Source organism: Uranotaenia lowii, chromosome 3, assembly GCF_029784155.1.
Source record: "Uranotaenia lowii strain MFRU-FL chromosome 3, ASM2978415v1, whole genome shotgun sequence".
Taxonomy (NCBI): domain Eukaryota; kingdom Metazoa; phylum Arthropoda; class Insecta; order Diptera; family Culicidae; genus Uranotaenia; species Uranotaenia lowii.
This window is the reverse complement of record NC_073693.1, coordinates 276,440,626-276,464,723: the sequence shown is the minus strand read 5'-3', so window position 1 is coordinate 276,464,723 and position 24,098 is coordinate 276,440,626. Positions and strand designations below refer to the sequence as shown.

Genomic DNA, 24,098 nt, shown 5'->3' with positions numbered 1-24,098 from the left:
CTGAAATTATTTCTAAAATGTCTAAAATCTGGATGTAAATCTAAACCTGTTTGATATTCCCAATAATTTGCGGAAATATTTCAAGTAAGAATAAACGACAAGCTAATAGATCTGCAATATGAATATATTTCCATAGAATAAATTTAGCTTAAACAATGACTGCACAACACATTTAGACATAATATGTCTAATTACTTATACTTTGGGGAAAAAGTTGAATAAATCACGGGTCACGGAGGAATTATTTGAACAAATTAGTGAGAGCAATCCGCTGCTGAGCCCGGTAACAACCTAGATCGGTCTTGGCTTTGTCGAGCTCAGCTTGGACGAGCCTATCGGTTGGAGCCTTTGCTTGGACCCGACGTAAATCGTCAATGGCCAGCTCGTAGTTCTGCAGACGATTGTGGGCCTGACCGCGTCGAAACAATGCCTTCACATTATCCGGATACAGGGCCAAGGCAGCGTTGCAGGCAAAAAGCACAGCCGTGGAGTCGTTCAACTTGAGAAAAACGGCCGCCTGATTCAGGCAATTGGTCAGCTGAAACTGCTCCAGAAGAGTGCGATCTTCATAGCGACGAATTTTGTTGTTAAAAAAGTTAAAGTATCGTTCGGCTTTTCGATACCGTCGGCAGGCTTCGACCCAATTCCGTTGAGCGAAGTATTGATTTCCTGCCGCTTTAATCATTTCCAAGCGAGAGAGCATTTCCGTTACCTACAATCAAAAGAAGAGAATTTGGCAGGGTTTCCTTTTAAGACTCTTTAAAGACATTTTCCTACATCAAAGTCCGCCTCAAATTTCTCCCAGTCCTTCGGAAATAACGGTAAACAATCTCCAGTCCCATCGTTATCGTTCAAACCCCAATCTTGTCCGGGCATCAACTGGCCGCAGTCTGCAATCACAATCTCCCTAGTTGGCTCGCCCTCTTCGCTAGCAAAACGTTCCATTTCTCCGATAACTCCGATTCCGCGAATAACGTAACCGACGACCACATTGGTACCGTTCAGATGGGGACACTCCCCGGAGGTAATGAAAAACTGAGACTGATTTGTGTTTGGTCTACCCAAATTGGCCATGCTTACTGCTCCATCTTCATGCTAAAAGAAATAAAGCAGTTCTCTTAACACGCAAACCAAAAAGCAAAAAAAAAAAAACACCAACCAAAAGGGAAAAATTCTCATCCTCGAAGAATCGCCCATAGATGCTTTCCCCGCCGGAGCCGTTATAGTTAACGATGTCCCCTCCCTGGGACATAAACAGCGATTTAACCTTGTGGAACTTGCTGCCCCGATAGTGCAACCGGGCCCCGGTCGTGGTCGAATGGCCCCGCTCTCCGGTGCACAGGGCCCGGAAGTTTTCCGCCGTCCGCGGAACGACATCAGCTCGCAGCTCTATAAGTAGTCTTCCGACTTTTCGAGATTATAGAGCGATCAATAAATTTATGAGCTTTACTATACAGGTACGAGAAAATTAAACTTGTCAGTATCTTACCTCGTTCCTCGCCGATTTTAACGTCGAGATATACCAGCGGGTTGGTGGGATCGTAGATTTCACGGTTCAAACGGATGAATTCTTCCGGCATTTTAGATTTTTCGTTGCTCGATAAATGCGGAGTTCAGAAAAATTTATTGTTTACAAAACAGCTGAAAAAAACATCAACAGGTTGCAAACGCTCGTTTCGGGACAATCAAATTCGGATAAATGTTTACTCAACACGCTCACCTGATTTCCGCCATTTTTCAATAATTTGAAAACCGTTTGAAACATTTGCGGTTAGTAAAAATATTTTGACTGTTTTCAATATAATATATTATGACGAAATATTATTTAAATTCAAAATTGTAGTGATGTATTTTTATGAGGTTAACAAAACAAGAATCAAGCGTTTAAAAAAAGATGAATTATTTTGATTCAGAAGTTGCATTAGCCTACAAAACTATTATTTTTATATTTTCATTGAATATTCTTTATTAACGGAGATCAGTTAACTCTCCTGAATTCTGCAATTTGGTAGGACATATAAATTTTATTCATGAAATTGAATAAAAACTCATGAGATGGTTTTAAATATTCATGAAATGATTTAACATGAACGAGCGTGTTATTGTTTATTTAAATACACTTCGTCTAGATTAGTCATCAGTGGTTGAAAAACAAAAATTATACACGGAAAAAAATAAACCGAACAAATCAACCGAAGGGGCTTATAAATAATCGGAAACCGTTTGTATAAATTTGGAAAGCTGTTTTTGAGCCATTCTTCTTTTTTTGGATTGCTAAACAGCAATTTTCTGACATAAATTAATGCTATTTGTACACTTTAATTGAAACCAACAATGATTTTTTTTTAATGATAAAACACGCGTTTATGAAAATATTTATTATATTGCCAACAATCACTTTAAGAACTTTTGCTACTTATTATAATAAGCTCTAAAATCAAAAAAATGACAAAAATGACAAAAATGACAAAAATGACAAAAATGACAAAAATGACAAAAATGACAAAAATGACAAAAATGACAAAAATGACAAAAATGACAAAAATGACAAAAATGACAAAAATGACAAAAATGACAAAAATGACAAAAATGACAAAAATGACAAAAATGACAAAAATGACAAAAATGACAAAAATGACAAAAATGACAAAAATGACAAAAATGACAAAAATGACAAAAATGACAAAAATGACAAAAATGACAAAAATGACAAAAATGACAAAAATGACAAAAATGACAAAAATGACAAAAATGACAAAAATGACAAAAATGACAAAAATGACAAAAATGACAAAAATGACAAAAATGACAAAAATGACAAAAATGACAAAAATGACAAAAATGACAAAAATGACAAAAATGACAAAAATGACAAAAATGACAAAAATGACAAAAATGACAAAAATGACAAAAATGACAAAAATGACAAAAATGACAAAAATGACAAAAATGACAAAAATGACAAAAATGACAAAAATGACAAAAATGACAAAAATGACAAAAATGACAAAAATGACAAAAATGACAAAAATGACAAAAATGACAAAAATGACAAAAATGACAAAAATGACAAAAATGACAAAAATGACAAAAATGACAAAAATGACAAAAATGACAAAAATGACAAAAATGACAAAAATGACAAAAATGACAAAAATGACAAAAATGACAAAAATGACAAAAATGACAAAAATGACAAAAATGACAAAAATGACAAAAATGACAAAAATGACAAAAATGACAAAAATGACAAAAATGACAAAAATGACAAAAATGACAAAAATGACAAAAATGACAGAAATGACAAAAATGACAAAAATGACAAAAATGACAAAAATGACAAAAATGACAAAAATGACAAAAATGACAAAAATGACAAAAATGACAAAAATGACAAAAATGACAAACATGACAAAAATGACAAAAATGACAAAAATGACAAAAATGACAAAAATGACAAAAATGACAAAAATGACAAAAATGACAAAAATGACAAAAATGACAAAAATGACAAAAATGACAAAAATGACAAAAATGACAAAATGACAAAAATGACAAAAATGACAAAAATGACAAAAATGACCAAAATGACAAAAATGACAAAAATGACAAAAATGACAAAAATGACAAAAATGACAAAAATGACAAAAATGACAAAAATGACAAAAATGACAAAAATGACAAAAAAATGACAAAAATGACAAAAATGACAAAATGACAAAAATGACAAAAATGACAAAAATGACAAAAATGACAAAAATGACAAAAATGACAAAAATGACAAAAATGACAAAAATGACAAAAATGACAAAATGACAAAATGACAAAAATGACAAAAATGACAAAAATGACAAAAATGACAAAAATGACAAAAAATGACAAAAATGACAAAAATGACAAAAAATGACAAAATGACAAAAATGACAAAAATGACAAAAATGACAAAAATGACAAAAATGACCAAAATGACAAAATGACAAAAATGACAAAAATGACAAAAATTACAAAAATGACAAAAATGACAAAAATGACAAAAATGACAAAAATGACAAAAATGACAAAAATGACAAAAATGACAAAAATGACAAAAATGACAAAAATGACAAAAATGACAAAAATGACAAAAATGACAAAAATGACAAAAAATGACAAAATGACAAAAATGACAAAAATGACAAAAATGACAAAAATGACAAAAAATGACAAAAATGACAAAAATGACAAAAATGACAAAAATGACAAAAATGACAAAAATGACAAAAATGACAAAAATGACAAAATGACAAAAATGACAAAAATGACAAAAATGACAAAAATGACAAAAATGACAAAAATGACAAAAATGACAAAAATGACAAAAATGACAAAAATGACAAAAATGACAAAAATGACAAAATGACAAAAATGACAAAAATGACAAAATGACAAAAATGACAAAAATGACAAAAATGACAAAAATGACAAAAATGACAAAAATGACAAAAATGACAAAAATGACAAAAATGACAAAAATTACAAAAATTACAAAAATTACAAAAATGACAAAAATGACAAAAATGACAAAAATGACAAAAATGACAAAAATGACAAAAATGACAAAAATGACAAAAATGACAAAAATGACAAAATGACAAAAATGACAAAAATGACAAAAATGACAAAAAGACAAAAATGACAAAAATGACAAAAATGACAAAAATGACAAACAATGACAAAAATGACAAAAATGACAAAAATGACAAAAATGACAAAAATGACAAAAATGACAAAAATGACAAAAATGACAAAAATGACAAAAATGACAAAAATGACAAAAATGACAAAAATGACAAAAATGACAAAAATGACAAAAATGACAAAAATGACAAAATGACAAAAATGACAAAAAATGACAAAAATGACAAAAATGACAAAAATGACAAAAATGACAAAAATGACAAAAATGACAAAAATGACAAAATGACAAAAATGACAAAAATGACAAAAATGACAAAAATGACAAAAATGACAAAAATGACAAAAATGACAAAAATGACAAAAATGACAAAAATGACAAAATGACAAAAATGACAAAATGACAAAAATGACAAAAATGACAAAAATGACAAAAATGACAAAAAATGACAAAAATGACAAAAATGACAAAAATGACAAAAAGACAAAAATGACAAAAATGACAAAAATGACAAAAAATGACAAAAATGACAAAAATGACAAAAATGACAAAATGACAAAAAATGACAAAAATGACAAAAATGACAAAAATGACAAAAATGACAAAAATGACAAAATGACAAAAATGACAAAAATGACAAAAATGACAAAAATGACAAAAATGACAAAAATGACAAAAATGACAAAAATGACAAAAATGACAAAATGACAAAAATGACAAAAATGACAAAAATGACAAAAATGACAAAAATGACAAAAATGACAAAAATGACAAAATGACAAAAATGACAAAAATGACAAAAATGACAAAAATGACAAAAATGACAAAAATGACAAAAAATGACAAAAATGACAAAATGACAAAAATGACAAAAATGACAAAAATGACAAAATGACAAAAATGACAAAAATGACAAAAATGACAAAAATGACAAAAATGACAAAAATGACAAAAATGACAAAAATGACAAAAAATGACAAAAATGACAAAAATGACAAAAATGACAAAAATGACAAAAATGACAAAAATGACAAAAATGACAAAAATGACAAAAATGACAAAAATGACAAAAATGACAAAAATGACAAAAATGACAAAAAATGACAAAAATGACAAAAATGACAAAAATGACAAAAATGACAAAAATGACAAAAATGACAAAAATGACAAAAATGACAAAAATGACAAAAATGACAAAAATGACAAAAATTACAAAAATTACAAAAATGACAAAAATGACAAAATGACAAAAATGACAAAAATGACAAAAATGACAAAAATGACAAAAATGACAAAAAATGACAAAATGACAAAAATGACAAAAATGACAAAAATGACAAAAATGACAAAAATGACAAAAATGACAAAAATGACAAAAATGACAAAAATGACAAAATGACAAAAATGACAAAAATGACAAAAATGACAAAAATGACAAAAATGACAAAAATGACAAAAATGACAAAAATGACAAAAATGACAAAAATGACAAAAATGACAAAAATGACAAAATGACAAAAATGACAAAAATGACAAAAATGGACAAAAATGACAAAAATGACAAAAATGACAAAAATGACAAAAATGACAAAAATGACAAAAATGACAAAAATGACAAAAATGACAAAAATGACAAAAATGGACAAAAATGACAAAAATGACAAAAATGACAAAAATGACAAAAATGACAAAATGACGAAAATGAAAAAAATGAAAAAAGAAAAAAATGAAAAAAAAATGAAAAAAAATGACAAAAATGAAAAAATTACATAAAATACAAAAATTACAATAATTACAAAATTTACAATTATTACAAAAATTACAAAAATGACAAAAATGACAAAAATGACAAAAATTACAAAAATTACAAAAATTACAAAAAATGACAAAAATAACAAAAAATAACAAAAATAACAAAAATAACAAAAATTACAAAAATTACATAAATTACAAAAATTACAAATATGACAAAAATTACAAAAATGACAAAAATTACAAAAATTACAAAAATTACAAAAATTACAAAAATTACAAAAATTACAAAAATTACAAAAATTACAAAAATTACAAAAATTACAAAAATTACAAAAATGACAAAAATGACAAAAATGACAAAAATTACAAAAATTACAAAAATGACAAAAATTACAAAAATTACAAAAATTACAAAAATTACAAAAATTACAAAAATTACAAAAATTACAAAAATGACAAAAATGACAAAAATTACAAAAATTACAAAAATTTCAAAAATTACAAAAATTACAAAAATTACAAAAATTACAAAAATTACAAAAATTACAAAAATTACAAAAGTTACAAAAATTACAAAAATTAAAAAAATTACAAAAATTACAAAAATTACAAAAATTACAAAAATTACAAAAATTACAAAAATGACAAAAATTACAAAAATAACAAAAATTACAAAAATTACAAAAATAACAAAAATTACAAAAATTACAAAAATTACAAAAATTACAAAAATTACAAAAATTACAAAAATTACAAAAATTACAAAAATTACAAAAATTACAAAAATTACAAAAATTACAAAAATTACATAAATTACAAAAATTACAAAAATTACAAAAATTACAAAAATTACAAAAATTACAAAAATTACAAAAATTACAAAAATTACAAAAATTACAAAAATTACAAAAATTACAAAAATTACAAAAATTACAAAAATTACAAAAATTACAAAAATTACAAAAATTACAAAAATTACAAAAATTACAAAAATTACAAAAATTACAAAAATTACAAAAATTACAAAAATTACAAAAATTACAAAAATTACAAAAATTACAAAAATTACAAAAATTACAAAAATTACAAAAATTACAAAAATTACAAAAATTACAAAAATTACAAAAATTACAAAAATTACAAAAATTACAAAAATTACAAAAATTACAAAAATTACAAAAATTACAAAATTACAAAATTACAAAATTACAAAAATGACAAAAACGACAAAAATGACAAAAATGACAAAAATGACAAAAATGACAAGAATGACAAAAATGACAAAAATGATAAAAATGATAAAAAGGACAAAAATGACAAAAAATAACAAAAATGACAAAAAATGACCATAAAATTCAAATTTTTGGTTAGATTCAAATCCACTTGGTTGAAATAGCATTCGAGAAAAAGTTAGTAATGCACAAATTATTCACCGACAGAAATTTGAAAAACAGCAGCAAACCTACAGGCTGGATAACTTTTTTGCCGGCTGTTGATAAGACTCCTTCTGAATTTGTTTGTCGCAAAGTCTATACAATGACATCGCAATAATAGTTGCATCTTTTGTAACGAGGTTTGCCTTTTAAACGCATAATGAAGGAAAAAAAATGGTAGTGATTCTATGGTGATTCATTTATGTATCGTTAACAAAAAAAAACAATGTGCAAACATAGAAAGCTTTCGTCTTTCTAAAAAATGGTCTCGCGTGAGCGACATTTCGGTGAACAGAAAAATAGGTTTGCCTCGACTAGATTGTATGCACACAATATCAACATGAGCCGAAATTATGTTGAACGGAATGATACTGAATTTTAGTCGTTGAAGTAACGATTATAATAATTATTAAAAGTTTGATTTCAATTATATACAAAAAAAAAACCAAAAATATGTTTTAATTCTGAATTCACTAGGAATAACAGTAAACGGACATAAAAAATAACAAAATCTATGGGATGTGAAGTGGCTCTAGAGAAACGTATCAGGAGCCACCTTTATATTTAAATACGAATACTCAAAGCTCAAAGTTAAATTGAACAGAGAAACAGAAATCTTATTACGAAAAAAAAAACAAGACTTTAAGAATACATTTTGGCAGACGATTAGATTTTCAATCTATATTACGAAAAAAGGAAATCTAAGGGCCGTACAATGCTTATTAAGATGATAACCAGAAAATATTCTATTTCGAATTGTAGTTCAATTGAAACTGTCACAGTAAGGCAATTCATATTTGTATAAAGGCCAAAAATGTGTTTCGAAAATAAACGGATCTAGGACTAGATTCATTTGTCAGTACATTTGGCCAAAACGATGATGCAAATAAGCTAAAATTGAAATCACACTTCCATATGTACTGATGAGTCGTCAGGAACTTTTTACGTTTTTTCAAATTTTCTTATCTGTTTTTCAATCTGCACTTCTCAGTGCTAAATAAAACTATTTTCATTTTATTCTATTAATATTTTTCTCTTTTCTTTACAAAGCATGAGAAAGTCATCGGCCGGCGCAAAACCCGGAAGAAAAAGAATTGCCGAACCTTATTCAGGTCCATCGGCCAAAAAAAGTTGATATTTCCAATTCATTCGATGTCCTTAATAATATCGGTGATGAGGAAATATTCATATTTAATTCTGATAATAGTAATAAGAAACATTCTCCATCTTATACTCTTAAAAATGAAAAGATTCCACCAATTACGGTCACGGTTCCTGACTTCAATGCCTTTTCGAAAAGATCATCAGTTCTGTCAAGGATGTGCAAATTTCAGATCTTTCAAAGGTTTTAACATTATTTTGAATTACTTAAACACCAAAAACATTCATTTTTTCACGTACGACACGAAAAGTGATTGTCCGTTCAAAGTTGTTGTTCGTGGTCTCACCGGCGATCAAACACCTCTGATGAAGTCACAACTGAATTTTACTCTTTGCTTGGTCCAATCAAAGTTTTTAAAATGAGGAAAAGGGCCAACAAGAATAATCTTAGTATGGGCTACCTTCCTGAACTTTATCTGATACATTTTAAGAAGGATTAGATTAACAATTTTAAACCGCTTGAGAAGGCTCGGCTTATGTTTTTTGCAAGGTTAAATTTGAACCATTTCCTTGAAAATTCTAATGTTATTCAAAATATTACTCAATGTCATTGTCAAGCTTTTTGTCACGGCGCTTAGAAATTTAAGAGTGAATGCCAGATGCATGCTTTGCGTCTCTTTTGAGCATGAAAAATCGAAATGACTTTTTGACGGTGATAAATCACAAGCTGAATACTTCAAGTGTGAATGTCACAGGTAATCATTCCTCCAATTCCATGCACTGTCCCGTTAGAGCAAAAATTATTGCTTCTAAGAAAAATCCCAAAGTTGTCAGAAAAAATTCTTCTCTGCCTTCCTCTTTCTCGTCTACTCGCGTCAGGCCGACAAACAATCTGCCTGTTTGCGATCAGCCTCGGTCAAATTTGGAATCACGACTTGGTAATGTTCGATTTGATTTCAATGTCACCTGGGCTGATTCAACACCACAGACTTGTTGTTTGACGTTCTCAGCGGTTGTTGAAAATGGGTTGCCTGCTTCCGTATACCTAATGAAAAAAAAAACCAAGTCTCAACGTTCATGCGAAAGCTTGGGAAAATCCCCAAAATTCAAATACCTTTTCTTCTCCTTCATTTTCTGAACCTAACAATTTTGTTGATTTAGGTGAGATTATTGAGGAAAATATTTAAATATTATGAATTGGAACGTTGCTGGCTAACCAAGATGAATTCTTTTTATTTTTGAAAACTCAAAACATACATATTGCTGCCATCACTAAAACTTTTTTAAAGCCGCACAATAACTTGAAAAGCAATGCTTTCTTAAAAATTTTGCGAAATGATTGACTTGATCGACAAGATGGGGGTGTAGCTATTGTAATCAATAGTCGTCTCAAATTTAGACTTCTTCCTTCTTTCAACACAAAAGTCCTTGAAACAATTGGAATTGAATTAGAAACGTTTATGGGGAAAATTTGATTCTAACGGATTTAGGCGAGCATTGTAGTCAATTAGTTACTCATGCGGACCTCGATTCAGACCACCTTCCAGTAACTTTTTCTTTATCCCAAAGTCCCATTGAAAACCCTTTAAAATCAACTTTTAACTTTCAAAAAGCTGACTGGGAGCAATATAGGAATTTTATTGAACGTTATTTAGATGTAAACGTTCCACTGAATTCAATAGAGGGTATTGATTTAGCTGTCGAAAATTTGACAACTTCAATAGACGATGCTAAAGCCGCTTCAATACCTAAAGTTAAACATACATTTAATCAACCTTTGATCGATGATGACCTTCAGTTTTTGATACGACTGAAAAACATTCGTCGACGCTAATATCAACGTACTAGGGATCATTATTTGCAATTTATTTATTGCGACCTTCAAAAAGAGATGAAACGTCGTTTAAATTTTATTCACAATGAAATTTTGCAAAAACAGTAGAGGACATAAAACCTTACTCAAAGTTATTTTGGAAATTAACTAAAATTCTGAAAAAGCCCCAGAAGCCAATTCCCAATAGCCCATCAGTTTGAGTCTGCTCATGATTTTAATTTAAACGTTGTAGGTCCAATTGATGCTCAAATTTCCCTAGAATTTGATGATATTCTTTCTAAGCAAAATGTATTTGAAAGTTCTTGCGAGACAAATATTGATGAACTGAGATTGATTTTCAATAAATTTAAAAATATGAAAGCTCCGGGGAATGATGGGATTTTCTATGTTCTTATTAAAAAGTTGCCTGAAAGCACTTTAATTTTTTAGTTAAAATCTTCAATAAATGTTTTCACTTAGCTTATTTTCCCAATAAATGGAAAAATGCCAAAGTAACTCCAATTTTGAAACCTGGAAAAAGTGCTTCAGAGCCTTCAAGTTATCGACCCATTAGTTTGCTTTCTTCTTTAAGTAAACTATTTGAGAGAATTATTTTGAATAGAATGATGATTCACATTAATCAGAATTCTATTTTCCCTGATGAACAATTTGGTTTTCGTCATGGGCATTCTACTACACATCAACTTTTGAGTGTAACTAATATGATTAACGCTAGTAAATCTGAAGGTTATTCAACTGGTGTTGCTCTTCTAGATATTGAAAAAGCATTTGACAGTGTTTGGCACAAAGGTTTAGTAGCTAAATTAGCTCGATTTGATTTTCCCGTATAACTCACCAAAATTTTTCAAAATTATTTGACTAGCCGAACCTTACAAGTAAGCTATCAAAATTCATGCTCTGAAAGGACACCCATTAGAGCTGGTGTCCCTCAGGGTAGCATACTTGGGCCAATTTTATACAATATTTTTACTTCTGATCTTCCTGATGTACCAGAAGGAAAAGGTAGAAGATTATTTGCTGATGATAATTTGCTTTCAGTCAAAGGTCGATATTTACGGATGGTACGCAGTAGATTGCAACAAAATTTAAATTTCTTTTTGAATTACTTGAAAATGTGGAAAATTTCTCCTAACGCTTCCAAAACTCAACTTATTTTATTTCCCCATAAGCCAAGAGCTAAATTTTTAAAACCTAATGAAAATCATTCCATAACTTTTAATGGGGTTTCATTAGAATGGTCTGATCACGTGAAGTACTTGGGACTCACACTTGATCGGAATCTTACTTTTAAAAATCACATTGAAGATATTCAATCTAAATGTAATAAATACACTAAATCTCTTTATTCTCTCATCAACAGGAAATCCCGCCTATGTCTGAGGAATAAACTACTAATCTACAAACAGGTGTTCCGACCAGCGATAATGTATGCAGTTCCGATTTGATCTAGCTGCTGCGCGACGAGGAAGAAAGCCACACAGAGGATTCAAAACAAGGTTTTGAAAATGATTTGGCGGCTTCCATCTTGGCACAGCACCGAAGATCTTCATCGGATTGCGGGCATTGAATCGATCGAAGAGATGGCCAACACAATCATCTCTAACTTCAGAGGCAAATCGATGCAGTCTTCCTTCGGGACATTCGTTCACTTAATAAATAATTAGTTTGATTTTAGTATAGAGGGTGTCCACGATGAAATCGCCACACTGTGAAATTGCTCTCACTTTTTAACCGTTGGGTAGAATTTAATGAAAATTTGGGTGGATTTAGTTCATAGTGCATTGTTTACATCCTACAAGTTTTAAAGTTCTGCATGTTATCAAAACTCGCGGAAATGAAGTCGAAAGAACAGCTCGTGCATGATAAAATCGTGCGCATTCATCACGGGAATAAGGAAATGCCCCTAATAGCGACGAGAAGCAGAACAAGTCCGCCAAAACCCGTGCCAGGAAGTTGTACCTCAACATGTTGACAAAAGTTGAATGCTGCATCATGGACGACGAAACAGATGTGAAGGCCGACTTCAAACGAATCTCCGGCAACCTGTTTTTCCTGGTCAAGCATAAGTTCAGCCTTCAGGAGAATGTCCGCACACAGAAGATGTCCAAATTTGCGAATAAATTCCTGGCTTGGCAAGCCATCTGCATGTGCGGGAAGCAGAGTACACCTTTCTTGACCCAGGACATGATGAAAGGACAGGTGTGTCGAGACCGACCCGTTTTTCTACACATATTTTGCTGTGTCCAATCTCAATAACTTTTCTTTTCTACATCAATTCAAAATTTAACTTTTCTAGCCATCTTCTCTCACTCAAATACGTCTGTAAACTGGTTTCATTTTTCACTTTCCTGCCGTCACACACTCCTCTCTTTTTCCAAAAACTCTACACAGTCCCTCTCGCTGATTACCACGAGACACGAATGCTCTTACATTCTCTCGAGTAAATATCGGACATGTTTTGCTCTCCTAGTGTTGCCAATCTTACGGTTATTCATTTTTCTTTTATTCCATTCAAGATACTCGCTATATTCCCTACAAGGTGTGCATGAAAGAGTGCCTCCAGAAGCGGCTGCTTCCACTCCTGAAGGCCCTCAACGTCCCAACAATCTTCTGGTCAGATTTGACGTCATGCCACTACTCCAAGGACGTGCTGAAGTTTTTTTTTTTTAATTTATTAATTAATCTGACCTTTACGTTTACCGCCTTAATTGGTCAAGCGTTGTTTGTTTTTTTTTTGTGTTACATATCAATATTACAATTCATTATTATTTGACACACACTTTTATAGAGATTATAATTCTTCTGTTGTAAAATACTTTTTATATCTGGAAGAACACCGAATTTCCTCAATTCAATCCAAAGAAGTCGCCTGTCCCTCGATTCAAAGTTACAGCATTCGAAGATCATGTGATTCGGTGTTGCCTCTGCACTCCCACACAAACAAGATGCTGAAGTAACAATGTTGTTCCTGTACAGGTGTGCTGGTAGTCTCGAGTGATTGGAGATAACTTCTCGTCTGGTAAGATCGTACGTCACGAACCATGGATTATCTTGGACTTCAGGAATGATATCATTCCTTTACTTCCAGTACTCCACTGATGTTGCCACTCATGCAGTGCATTCCTTTTAGATGGGAAATAGAAATCGAACTTTGACAATTCCGCTGTGTTGAGAGTTCCATGCTCAGCTGCGTATTTCGCAGCCGTATCAGCCGATTCGTTTAAGGTAATTCCTTTATATGCTGGAACCCACAACAGAACAATTTCGTATCCCAGGTCGGACAGATTAGCAATACATTTTCTTATGCGAAACCACATTTCGCCCATAGCACTAACAACCTTATTATTCTGTAGGTACATTAAACTGCTTTTACTATCTGACATAATCAGATATTTGCTTTGAGGCTGGGTTGAAATTATTTCGAGAGCGCATTGAAGCGCAAACAACTCAGCTTTGAAGACTGAAGCCACTTTTGGTAGTTTGTAGTGTGTGGGATGAATACCAAAATTTGTCACTAATCCTGCTCCGACATTCTCTCCGCTCTTGGATCCATCTGTTGCAATCTGCCTAAAATTTTCGTATTTAGAAAGAACCAACTGGCTCAAAACACGATTTCATTCATCGCTGCGTAACACTCGTTTTTTAGTAAATGTAAGCACAGAGAACAGAGTTCGAGCTGGAGCTCAACACGTGTGTTTGAATACCAACCTAAGTTTCGAACCAAATTCGTAAGTGGACTAACATCCATAAGATGTCGCTACCGGTACACCTATTTTTATTTTCATTTTTTTGACACGCTTAGAAATTAATACTCATAGCTTATCTCAAATGAGGCCAGTGCAATGTATGACAGTAACACAATTTTTTGTGTAATAAATTTTAAAACATCATGATTTAAAAAAAAATGCAAATCATATTTCAATCACACTTGAACGCTGTCATATGCACCAATCAAACAATTTTGGCGCTGAATTGAAAGTTGAATTCCAAGTGTTAAAGTATGTGTTGGGATTTTACTATCAGTTAACGGTTTACTAGAACAGAAAATATGAACATAAATGTTATAATTGTAAATTATGGCTCGATATTCTGGTTGATGTTACCTCCCAACAAACACTTTTTGCTGAATAAACGCTGAAAAAATATCGTGGTTTAATTTTTAATCAGCAATCTGGCTAAAAGAAGGTCTCAAAAATTCACTAATTCACGTGTCTTCAGCCTTTAATTATCTTGATCTGAAGAAGTTATTCAGCAAACGTCATTAAACGTCAATTGACGGATCATCAAAAAAAAAAAAATAATAAAAAAAAGGCAAATGTCTGTCTGTCAGATGTTCCGCACACACTTTTTCCCCTCTGTGTTGTTTTTTTTTCGTTTCAACTGTCCCGACTTTTAAACTTGTTGGTCGCATGCCGCAGTACGCAGAACCAATCATGAAGTCTGCGGCGAGATGAAAATTTGTCAATCTTAAGCGACCAACCTGCCTCTCAACCGAATTTTTTTTTCAAATAAGTGTGCGAGAAATGATCTTTTTTTTCAGTTTTGGGCACCAAAAATAAAATTTGTGAGAAAATTTATTCTTTATTCTTTATTTCAAAATTAAGCTAAATGAGAAATCATAAAAAAAATCTCATTGCATAAAGAAAACAAAAACTCCCCTCTCATTTCAATCAAGCCGCCATCATGCAGGGCAATTTTACCACAGTTCACAGTCTGTCAAATTCCAATGGTAGCGAATGGTTGAACAAAGGCTGAAATGGTGTTATGGAAGCAACTCTTGAACTCCTTTCATTGGATGCACTGAGACTTCTTTAAACGCTGAAACATGGTTATAGTTTGTCTTTATTCAACCATTAAGCTGTAGCAGCAATTACGCTTTAGCTCAGCTTTTGTTCAGCGAATTGCCATTCTTAAGCAGCCAAAATGTTTATTGGGCTGAGATCGATACATGAGGACTTGTAACTCAGGGTTAGTAATCAGTACAAATGAGTAAATAATAACTGAGTTACACATGAGATAACATCAACCGGAATACCGACCCATAATTAACAATTATAGCATTTATGTTCACATTCTCTGTTCTAGAAAACTATTTACTGACAGACATACTTTAAAACTTGGAGTTCAACTTTCAATTCAGCGTCAATATTGATTGAACAATATGGGGCATATGCTGGGACATATGACAGCGATTAAAGTATGATTGAAATATGATTTGCATTTTTTTTAAATCAAGATATTCTTAAAATTTATTACACAAAAAGTTGTGTTACTCTCATATATTGCAATAGCCTCATTTGAGATAAGCTATGAGTATTAATTTCTAAGCGTGTCGAAAAAATGGAAAAATATGTGTACTGGTAGCGACATCTTATGGATGTTAGTCCACTTACGAATTTGGTTTGAAACTTAGGTTGGTATTCTCACACACCATTTCAACACATTTTTGTTCGGGGCTCGATGTCTGTTCTCTGTGGTGTAAGGTCGATGGTCGGGGTACAATTACTAATTTCTCTCTCGTAGATGAAACAGGGTAATGTCGGTAGTATATTTACATTAGGTTCGTGGTTATTTATTTCCAGTATGCTACGTTGTATTTGTGTAACAGGCGTTGCTCCCAGTACAACAGGTCTGACATACTCGTTGTGCCAGTTTTCAAGAGAAAATCTTTTGTTTACGAATTTGTCCGAGGCAATGATTCGCCTATGCTTGAGAGGCATCAAACCAGCGATAACCTCTAGAGATGAAGTGTGTGTAGTTTGGGTCGCACCTATGCACACTCTTATACACTTCCATTGGATACGGTCAAGTTGAATAGCAATCCATTCCGAGCAGTCTGCCAATAAGAGACCTCCGTACTCTAGAATTGCTCGGATATTTGATTTATAGACCTTCAGAAGCACAGATGGATGGGAACCCCATTTCTGACCAGCCACACTTCGCAGAAAATTTATGTAAGGAGCTGCACGTTTTTTTAAATAGCAAACATGTCGATTCCACGATAAAGTTGTAGTTAAATACATTCCAAGAAATTTGACATATACGTCATACTGTGCAACATATGCATTGATTCTCAACACAGGGAGGTGGCCAGGTTTTCTACTTGCAAACATCAATGCTTTGCATTTCTGAGGAGAAAGCGCTAAGCCCAGATCGTCTATCAGATTGGAGAAACATGAAATTCCGTCTTGAACAGTCGATCCAATTTGTTCAATATCAGTTCCCTTTGCAATGAGCGAAACATCGTCGGCATAGTTCACCACAATGAGTCTAGGAATAGCAGCGGTTGTCCGGATTGCATTGTTGATGAAAATGTTGAAGCAGATTGGGCTCAACGGAGAACCTTGTGGAAGTCCAACCCACGTAGTCCTGTGTATCACTGTTGAAGCATCCAAAGTGACTGCCAGATGCCTTTCACGAAACAGTTCGTAGACCGCTCTGACGATTTGTGGAGGAATCTCCCACCTTAAGAGCTCATCGACTAGTTTGTTTATGTTCACACAATCGTACGCGCTTTTGATATCGAGCATACAGAAAAGAGATCGTTGTCTGGTAGTGAGAGCTTGTTTGGCAGTATTTACATCCACATGTAAAGCATCTTGAGTCCCTCGCCCCTTTCGAAAGCCATACATCTTGTTAGCAAAAAGACCCCTTGATTCCATATGCCACTCCAGACGAGCTTTTAGCATACCTTCGTATAGTTTCCGCAAACATGAAGCTAAAGCTATAGGTCTGTACGATTTAGCTTCAGTAGACGGCTGATCGGGCTTTAAAATAGTCACTATGCGAAACGTTTTCCATTCTTCCGGAATAAATCCAGAGTTGAAAATTGCGTTGAACGTTTGCAGAAATATTCTCTTAGCAGCATATGGCAATTTCCGAATGGCAATGTATGGGACTAAGTCAAGACCAGGAGAAGTATTTTAGGTTTGATCTATAGTATTCGTAAGATCACTCATCGAGAATATGTCAGATGTTGAGGCTCGTTGTCCAATACACGACATGTGGTAGGGTTCAAGAACTGAGGGGGGAGCAAGGTTATTTACTATTTGTTCTACTAGTAGAGGACCTCTCAGTTTATTGGATTCTCCAGTTCTCACTTTGAAACGTTTTGCCATTCTCCAAAGACTCGATAGAGAGGTTTCGCCTGTGAGAGAATCACAAAAACTTTCCCACGAAGCTCTTTTCTTTTTCTTGAAGAGGATTTTCAGCTCCTTTTCTTCCTTTTTATAACTTTCGTATAAACTGTATGTGTATCCGTTTTCTCTCCATCTACTGAACTTTGATTTCACTATCACTACTTTGGATTCCAACTCTGAATCACACCATGGTTGGAGTTTTCTCCGAGTATTGTTTTGAGTTGAGGAGATGGAAGCACCCATCATAGCGTCAGTGATCACACCCCTAAAGCCCTCGTAGGTCAGTTCACTGTTTTCACTCACTTTATCGTTCACTATTTCACTGTACACCTAGGTTTTTTTTTACGCGGTTTTTTTTTACACGGTTTTTTTTTACACGGCTTTTTTTACACGGTTTTCGGGAATTAACACGGTTTTTTTTTACACGGTTTTCGCGAATTAACACGGTTTTTGAGAGAAAATCCTTTTCAAAGGAAAACACTTAGAATCTTTTTGAAGTTGGGAAAATCTTAGCTCTGAGACTAAGAACGTGAAACATGAGACCCCTGAGACCTGGAACATGAGCCTTGGGACCTTAGACCTGAGACCTGAGACCTTAGACCTGATACCTGAGACATTAGACCTGAGACTTGAGACCTGAAATAAGACATTAGACCTGAGACATAAGACATTAGACATAAGACCTGAGACATGAGACCTGAGATCTCAGACACGAGACACGAGACATGAGACTTTAGACCTGAGTCATGAGACTTGAGACCTGAGACATGAGACATGAGACATGAGACATGAGACATGAGACATGAGACATTAGACCTGAGACATTAGACATGAGACATGAGACATTAGACCTGAGACATTAGACATGAGACATGAGACATGAGACCTGAGACCTGAGACCTGAGACCTGAGACCTGAGACATGAGACCTGCGACATGAGCCCTTAGACATGAGACATGAGACATTAGATATTAGACATGAGACCTGAGACCTGAGACATGAGACCTGCGACATGAGACCTGAGACTTGAGACATGAGTAATAAGACATTAGACATGAGACTTGAGACATGAGACATTAGACCTAATGTCTCATGTCTAATGTCTAATGTCTAATGTCTAATGTCGAATGTCTCATGTCTCATGTCTCATGTCTCATGTCTCATGTCTCATGTCCCAGGTCTCATGTCTCATGTCTAATGTTTCATGTCTCTTGTCTCAGGTCTCAGGTCTCATGTCTAATGTTTAATGTCTCATGTCTCATGTCTCATGTCTCATGTCTCATGTCTCATGTCTCATGTCTCATGTCTCATGTCTAATGTCTCATGTCTCATGTCTAATGTCTAATGTCTTATGTCTTATGTCTCATGTCTCATGTCTCATGTCTCATGTCTCATGTCTCATGTCTCAAGTCTAATGTCTAATGTCTCATGTCTCATGTCTCATGTCTAATGTCTCATGTCTCATGTCTCATGTCTCATGTCTCATGTCTCATGTCTCATGTCTCATGTCTCATGTCTCATGTCTCATGTCTCATGTCTCATGGCTCAAGTCTCAGGTTTAATGTCTAATGTCTCATGTCTCATGTTTCATGTCTCATGTCTAATGTCTTATGTCTCATGTCTCATGTCTCAGGACTCATGTTTCATGTCTCATGTCTCATGTCTCATGTCTCATGTCTCATGTCTCATGTCTCATGTCTCATGTCTCATGTCTCATGTCTCATGTCTCATGTCTCATGTCTCATGTCTCATGTCTCATGTCTCATGTCTAATGTCTAATGTCTAATGTCTAATGTCTCATGTCTCATGTGTCATGTCTCATGTCTCAGGTCTCATGTCTCATGCCTCATGCCTCATGTCTAATGTCTAATGTCTCATGTCTAATGTCTAATGTCTAATGTCTAATGTCTTATGTCTAATGTCTAATGTCTAATGTCTAATGTCTAATGTCTCATGTCTAATGTCTAATGTCTAATGTCTAATGTCTAATGTCTAATGTCTAATGTCTAACGTCTAATGTCTAATGTCTAATGTCTAATGTCTTATGTCTAATGTCTAATGTCTAATGTCTCAGGTCTTATGTCTAATGTCTAATGTCTAATGTCTAATGTTTAATGTCTAATGTCTCATGTCTAATGTCTCAGGTCTCATGTCTCATGTCCCAGGTCTCATGTCTCATGTCTAATGTCTCAGGTCTCATGTTTTGTGTCTCAGGTCTCAGGTCTCATGTCTCATGTCTTAGGTCTCATGTCTCAGGTATCAGGTCTTAGGTCTCAGGTCTCAGGTCTCAGGTCTCAGGTCTCAGGTCTCAAGTCTCAGGTTTTAGGTTTCAGATCTCAGGTCTCAGATCTCAGGTCTCAGGTCTCAGGTGTCATGTCGAAAGTCTCAGGTCTCACGTATCAGTTCTCAGGTCTCATGTCTCAATTGTCAGGTCTCAAGTCTAAGGTACCAGTTCGCAAGTCTCAGATCTCAGGTCTCATGTCTTAAGTATAAAGTCTCAAGTTTCAGGTCTCAAATCTCAGGTCTCAGGTGTCAGGTCTAAGGTCTAAAGTGTCTAGTTACATGTCTTATTGTTTCAAGTTCCAAAGCTGCATAAATTTAAAGGTCTTTTTTTCACGGTTTTCCTCAATTAGCACGGTTTTTTTTTACACGGTTTTCGGGAATTAACACGGTTTTTTTTTACACGGTTTTTTTTTACGCGGTACGTATATCAGTGTAAAAAAAGACCTAGGTGTATTTGTTCCAGTCAATCTTCTTGAAACTGTTCACATAGCTCATTCCAACTAAACTGTCAGTTTCGATCAGGATAGGGATGTGATCACTACCATACGGATAATCCAGAGTATTCCAGGTAAACTGCAAGCTTATTTCCGGCGACACCACTGTTATGTCGATAGCACTGGGTAGATGTGATCGGTCGAATCGGGTGAAGCTTCCATTATTCAGCACCACAAGGCCTACGTCGTCTACAGCCTCATGCATGATTTCACACCTCCTGTTGTTCTCTCTGTTGCCCCAAACCGTGTGTTTCGCATTCCAATCGCCACCAATGATACATGGCTTAGGTACAGTAGTTAGAAATTCGGTCATTTCATGGCTGCTAACAGTCGCTTGTGGGTGGATGTACAGTGACACAACATATAATTTCCCAATGGAAGTTGTTATACTACAGCAGACCGCTTGTATTGTTCTTGGACTAGGGATGGTCAACGCAATTGGAGATAAATTGTTTCTTGCAGCGATAAGAACTCCCATCGAGTTTCTTCGGTTGTCCAATCTGAAAACACAGTGATCTTTGATGTTAAAATTTGTGGTGGTGTCAAGGTGTGTTTCCGAAAGAAGAAGTAAGTTTGATTGCTGATCGTTGATGAGACTTTCAATAGCGTTTTTCTTGGTTAATGCTCCCCTGCAATTCCATTGAATGCACCGTATAGGAACGGAAACGGCTAGGGTGCCTTGCGTGACCATTATAACCTATTAGGGATTGTTTTTGGATCAGTTCTTTCCTCGTTCTCTGTTTCAACCAGCCACGTCTCCACCACCGGCGGTGGACCGTTGTTATCGTTGATCTCCTGAGCATCGAATTCTACTTCGTTCTCTTCTACAATCATCTCCTTTTCTGTGGAGTTGGTAGGAAACGACGTTCCACCACTACACGCATTTGCCTCACCATTATTAGTATTGACGTCAGAGCTTACACTGATGGTATCTTCGTCTACTGTACGTACACCCAAAATAATCGGCACGTTGCTGCTACGTGAAAAACTACATAATATTTATCCAATTGATTTTCACGTAATTTGTACGGATAAAATAAGTAAACGCTCCCCTAATAGGAATTTTGTTCTATGAACATCACGTGCAACTTACGTGAATTTTTCATGCGTTCAACGTTTTATGAAAATGAAAGCTACGTGAAATGAGTTTAGTATCGGAATGATATTTAGATTCTTTCTATTATTTTCTTCGTTTCGATTTCTGATAATTTAAAAGAAAACAAATTGAATTTAATCAAAAATGAGATTTATTTTCATTACCACCATATTCGTCACACTGTCACTACACTTAAAACCCATTATTTAAACACAATTCTGGAACTTCTTTCCATCGAGCTGCATAGTTTGTTGAATTCTGTAAAACATGGAAAATATTTAACAATTAAAAATAGAATCATCAAATTGATAAATAATTTACCTGGTTAGGATCAGTAGAAACTAACTTCCGTCCGGGACGACTTGGTGCTTGGGCTTCCTCTCACGGCTCTTCCTCGTCTTCTCCATGGATTTATTGGAGCTTTATTCTAAGCTGGAAAAAACACAAACCACAGCATAAATTGCATGAAATTTCGAAAGGGAAAACAATTCACACTTACCACTTTGCTCCAGAGGCTCGGGTTTGTATTTCTCGTGTTTGGGACCCGCAAGACGTCCTTTGTGGTGTACTGCTCGTCTTCCGATGCTGAATGCTCTTGAGCTGCCGCATCCAGACAAAATCAAGTTAGATAACTGACAACAATTCCCTTTTCCAATAGGAAAATACCACCACATGCTTGAGAAAATGGCAAAAAATGTATTCAAACCCATCCACCTAGACTTTACGTGAAATTCATGTGACAGTTATATGCAAGTACAGTAGTTACTACAAAGCATACGTAGAAGCGATGTGATGCCACAAAAGCTTAGTTTACGTGAAAAATCCCGTATAAATAATTTCTAAATTATTTTGGGTGTATCTTTATCGGCGGGAATTCCTCATCATAATCACTTATATCTTCAGTGCGATCAGCGCTCTTCCTCTTACTTGCGGGCTCGATAGACACGGTTGTTACAAGTGAATGTTGTTGAGAAGTGGGAGGTAGCGCTGCAAACCAGTCAGTTTTTCCTTGGGAAAGACTGCTCTCACGCTTTTTCTCTTCTTCTTTCTTTTGTGCAAAAAGAGGGCATTTACTCCGATCGTTGGCTCTGTGGTTACCAGAGCAGTTGATACAGATCGGATTACCCCCGCACTCATGTGTTTCAGCAACTTCTTTTTCTTTGCAGAAACTGCATCTTTTGTTACTCTTGCACTGATTTGTCACGTAACCGAACCGCCAACATTTTTGGCATTGTCGGCAATATATTTTCTTACTGGATATAGAACATTATCCAGTTCAACATGGGATGGTAGTTCATTGCCAAGGAAAGTAAATTAAATCAGGGAAAGAGGCTTGAACCCCGATTCTTCTTTTTTTCCATCCGCCTTGTTTCGACAATTGGTAGATTGTAGAGTTGCATTGATTTTGATTTTTCGAAAACTTTTACACGATTCATATCCGCGTCATCTACGCCTTCCATGGACACTACCCCAAGACATTCGACAAGTCTTTGAAGGATGTTGAAGGTAACGTTCGGATACACTTTTTTAACCAGTTCATTTGCAGCAGAAGCCGATGCCATGAGCACTTTCATCTTTTTCCGCGACATACTAATAGCTTTTACATATGATCGATTAAAGTCTTTTATGATACGTTTCGAGATCTTAGATTTTTCTAGATTGTCCTCAGTAGATTCCGCGATTACTAAAAACGGTCCAGTGTGCAACTGGCCGTATTGACGAATCCGGCGGGGCTTTTCTCTTTCGACGCTAGACATTATCTCAAGGTCACCGATTGGAAACGAATGTAAAAACACGTCTGTCTCCTAAGAAGGTTCGATAGAAACTGACGTGCTGAAGTTGTATGCGGACGATAAGGTCAATTTCGTGCCGAAAATGTTCAACACTCCGGTGCTCCGCCACATCGAGAAGTAGGTACTGGGCGGTTATGAAACAGCACCTTCTAAAACGACCTAAGGTAGTGAAGACAGTCGAGGAACTGAAGAAAGAGTTAAATGTTACAATGAAGTTTAATAGTTATGAAAATCCCGTACAAAGACAAAAAACTTTCCAGTTTTATCCACAGCACGTGTGTGAAGAACAGGAAAATCGAAAACGTTTATTATTATTGTTAACAGATCAAACTGTACGCTGTACGGATAGCCTCAACAATGACAATGAAAAACTTCTAAATACCAACCTGATCAGAGCAGTTTCCGGTTGCTTGAAAAAGTTTCGGACTTACAATAAATGCTTGAAAACGATAAATTAATCTTTTAACATAAATTCAAATATTCTGATATGATTTA

General features: G+C 34.1%; 2 protein-coding genes across 2 annotated transcripts; both read right to left on the bottom strand.

Moving 5' to 3' along the window:
* Window positions 1-106: 106 nt before the first annotated feature.
* On the bottom strand, window positions 107-1,677 carry LOC129755410 (peptidyl-prolyl cis-trans isomerase D-like). Its single transcript, XM_055751898.1, has 4 exons — window positions 1,490-1,677; window positions 1,160-1,407; window positions 778-1,095; window positions 107-712 (listed from the first exon to the last, which is right to left on the bottom strand). The coding sequence occupies exons 1-4, from the start codon at window positions 1,578-1,580 to the stop codon at window positions 242-244; spliced, it is 1,128 nt and encodes a 375-aa protein (XP_055607873.1). The 5' UTR covers window positions 1,581-1,677; the 3' UTR covers window positions 107-241.
* Window positions 1,678-13,830: 12,153 nt separating this feature from the next.
* Window positions 13,831-17,430, bottom strand: LOC129753460 (uncharacterized). Its single transcript, XM_055749278.1, has 2 exons — window positions 16,910-17,430; window positions 13,831-14,365 (listed from the first exon to the last, which is right to left on the bottom strand). The coding sequence occupies exons 1-2, from the start codon at window positions 17,428-17,430 to the stop codon at window positions 13,831-13,833; spliced, it is 1,056 nt and encodes a 351-aa protein (XP_055605253.1).
* Window positions 17,431-24,098: the final 6,668 nt, after the last annotated feature.

What these genes read in the sequence shown, in the direction of transcription:
- LOC129755410 (XM_055751898.1), bottom strand. Translation starts at nt 1,580, where the DNA reads ATGCCGGAAGAATTCATCCGTTTGAACCGTGAAATCTACGATCCCACC. An exon ending in TAAAATCGGCGAGGAACGAG is followed by an intron (nt 1,408 to 1,489) that starts GTAAGATACTGA and finishes AATCTCGAAAAG; the next exon opens with TCGGAAGACTACTTATAGAG. An exon ending in ATGAGAATTTTTCCCTTTTG is followed by an intron (nt 1,096 to 1,159) that starts GTTGGTGTTTTT and finishes TATTTCTTTTAG; the next exon opens with CATGAAGATGGAGCAGTAAG.
- LOC129753460 (XM_055749278.1), bottom strand. Translation starts at nt 17,430, where the DNA reads ATGTATGGCTTTCGAAAGGGGCGAGGGACTCAAGATGCTTTACATGTG. An exon ending in CAGAAATGCAAAGCATTGAT is followed by an intron (nt 14,366 to 16,909) that starts GTTTGCAAGTAG and finishes CGAAAATTTTAG; the next exon opens with GCAGATTGCAACAGATGGAT.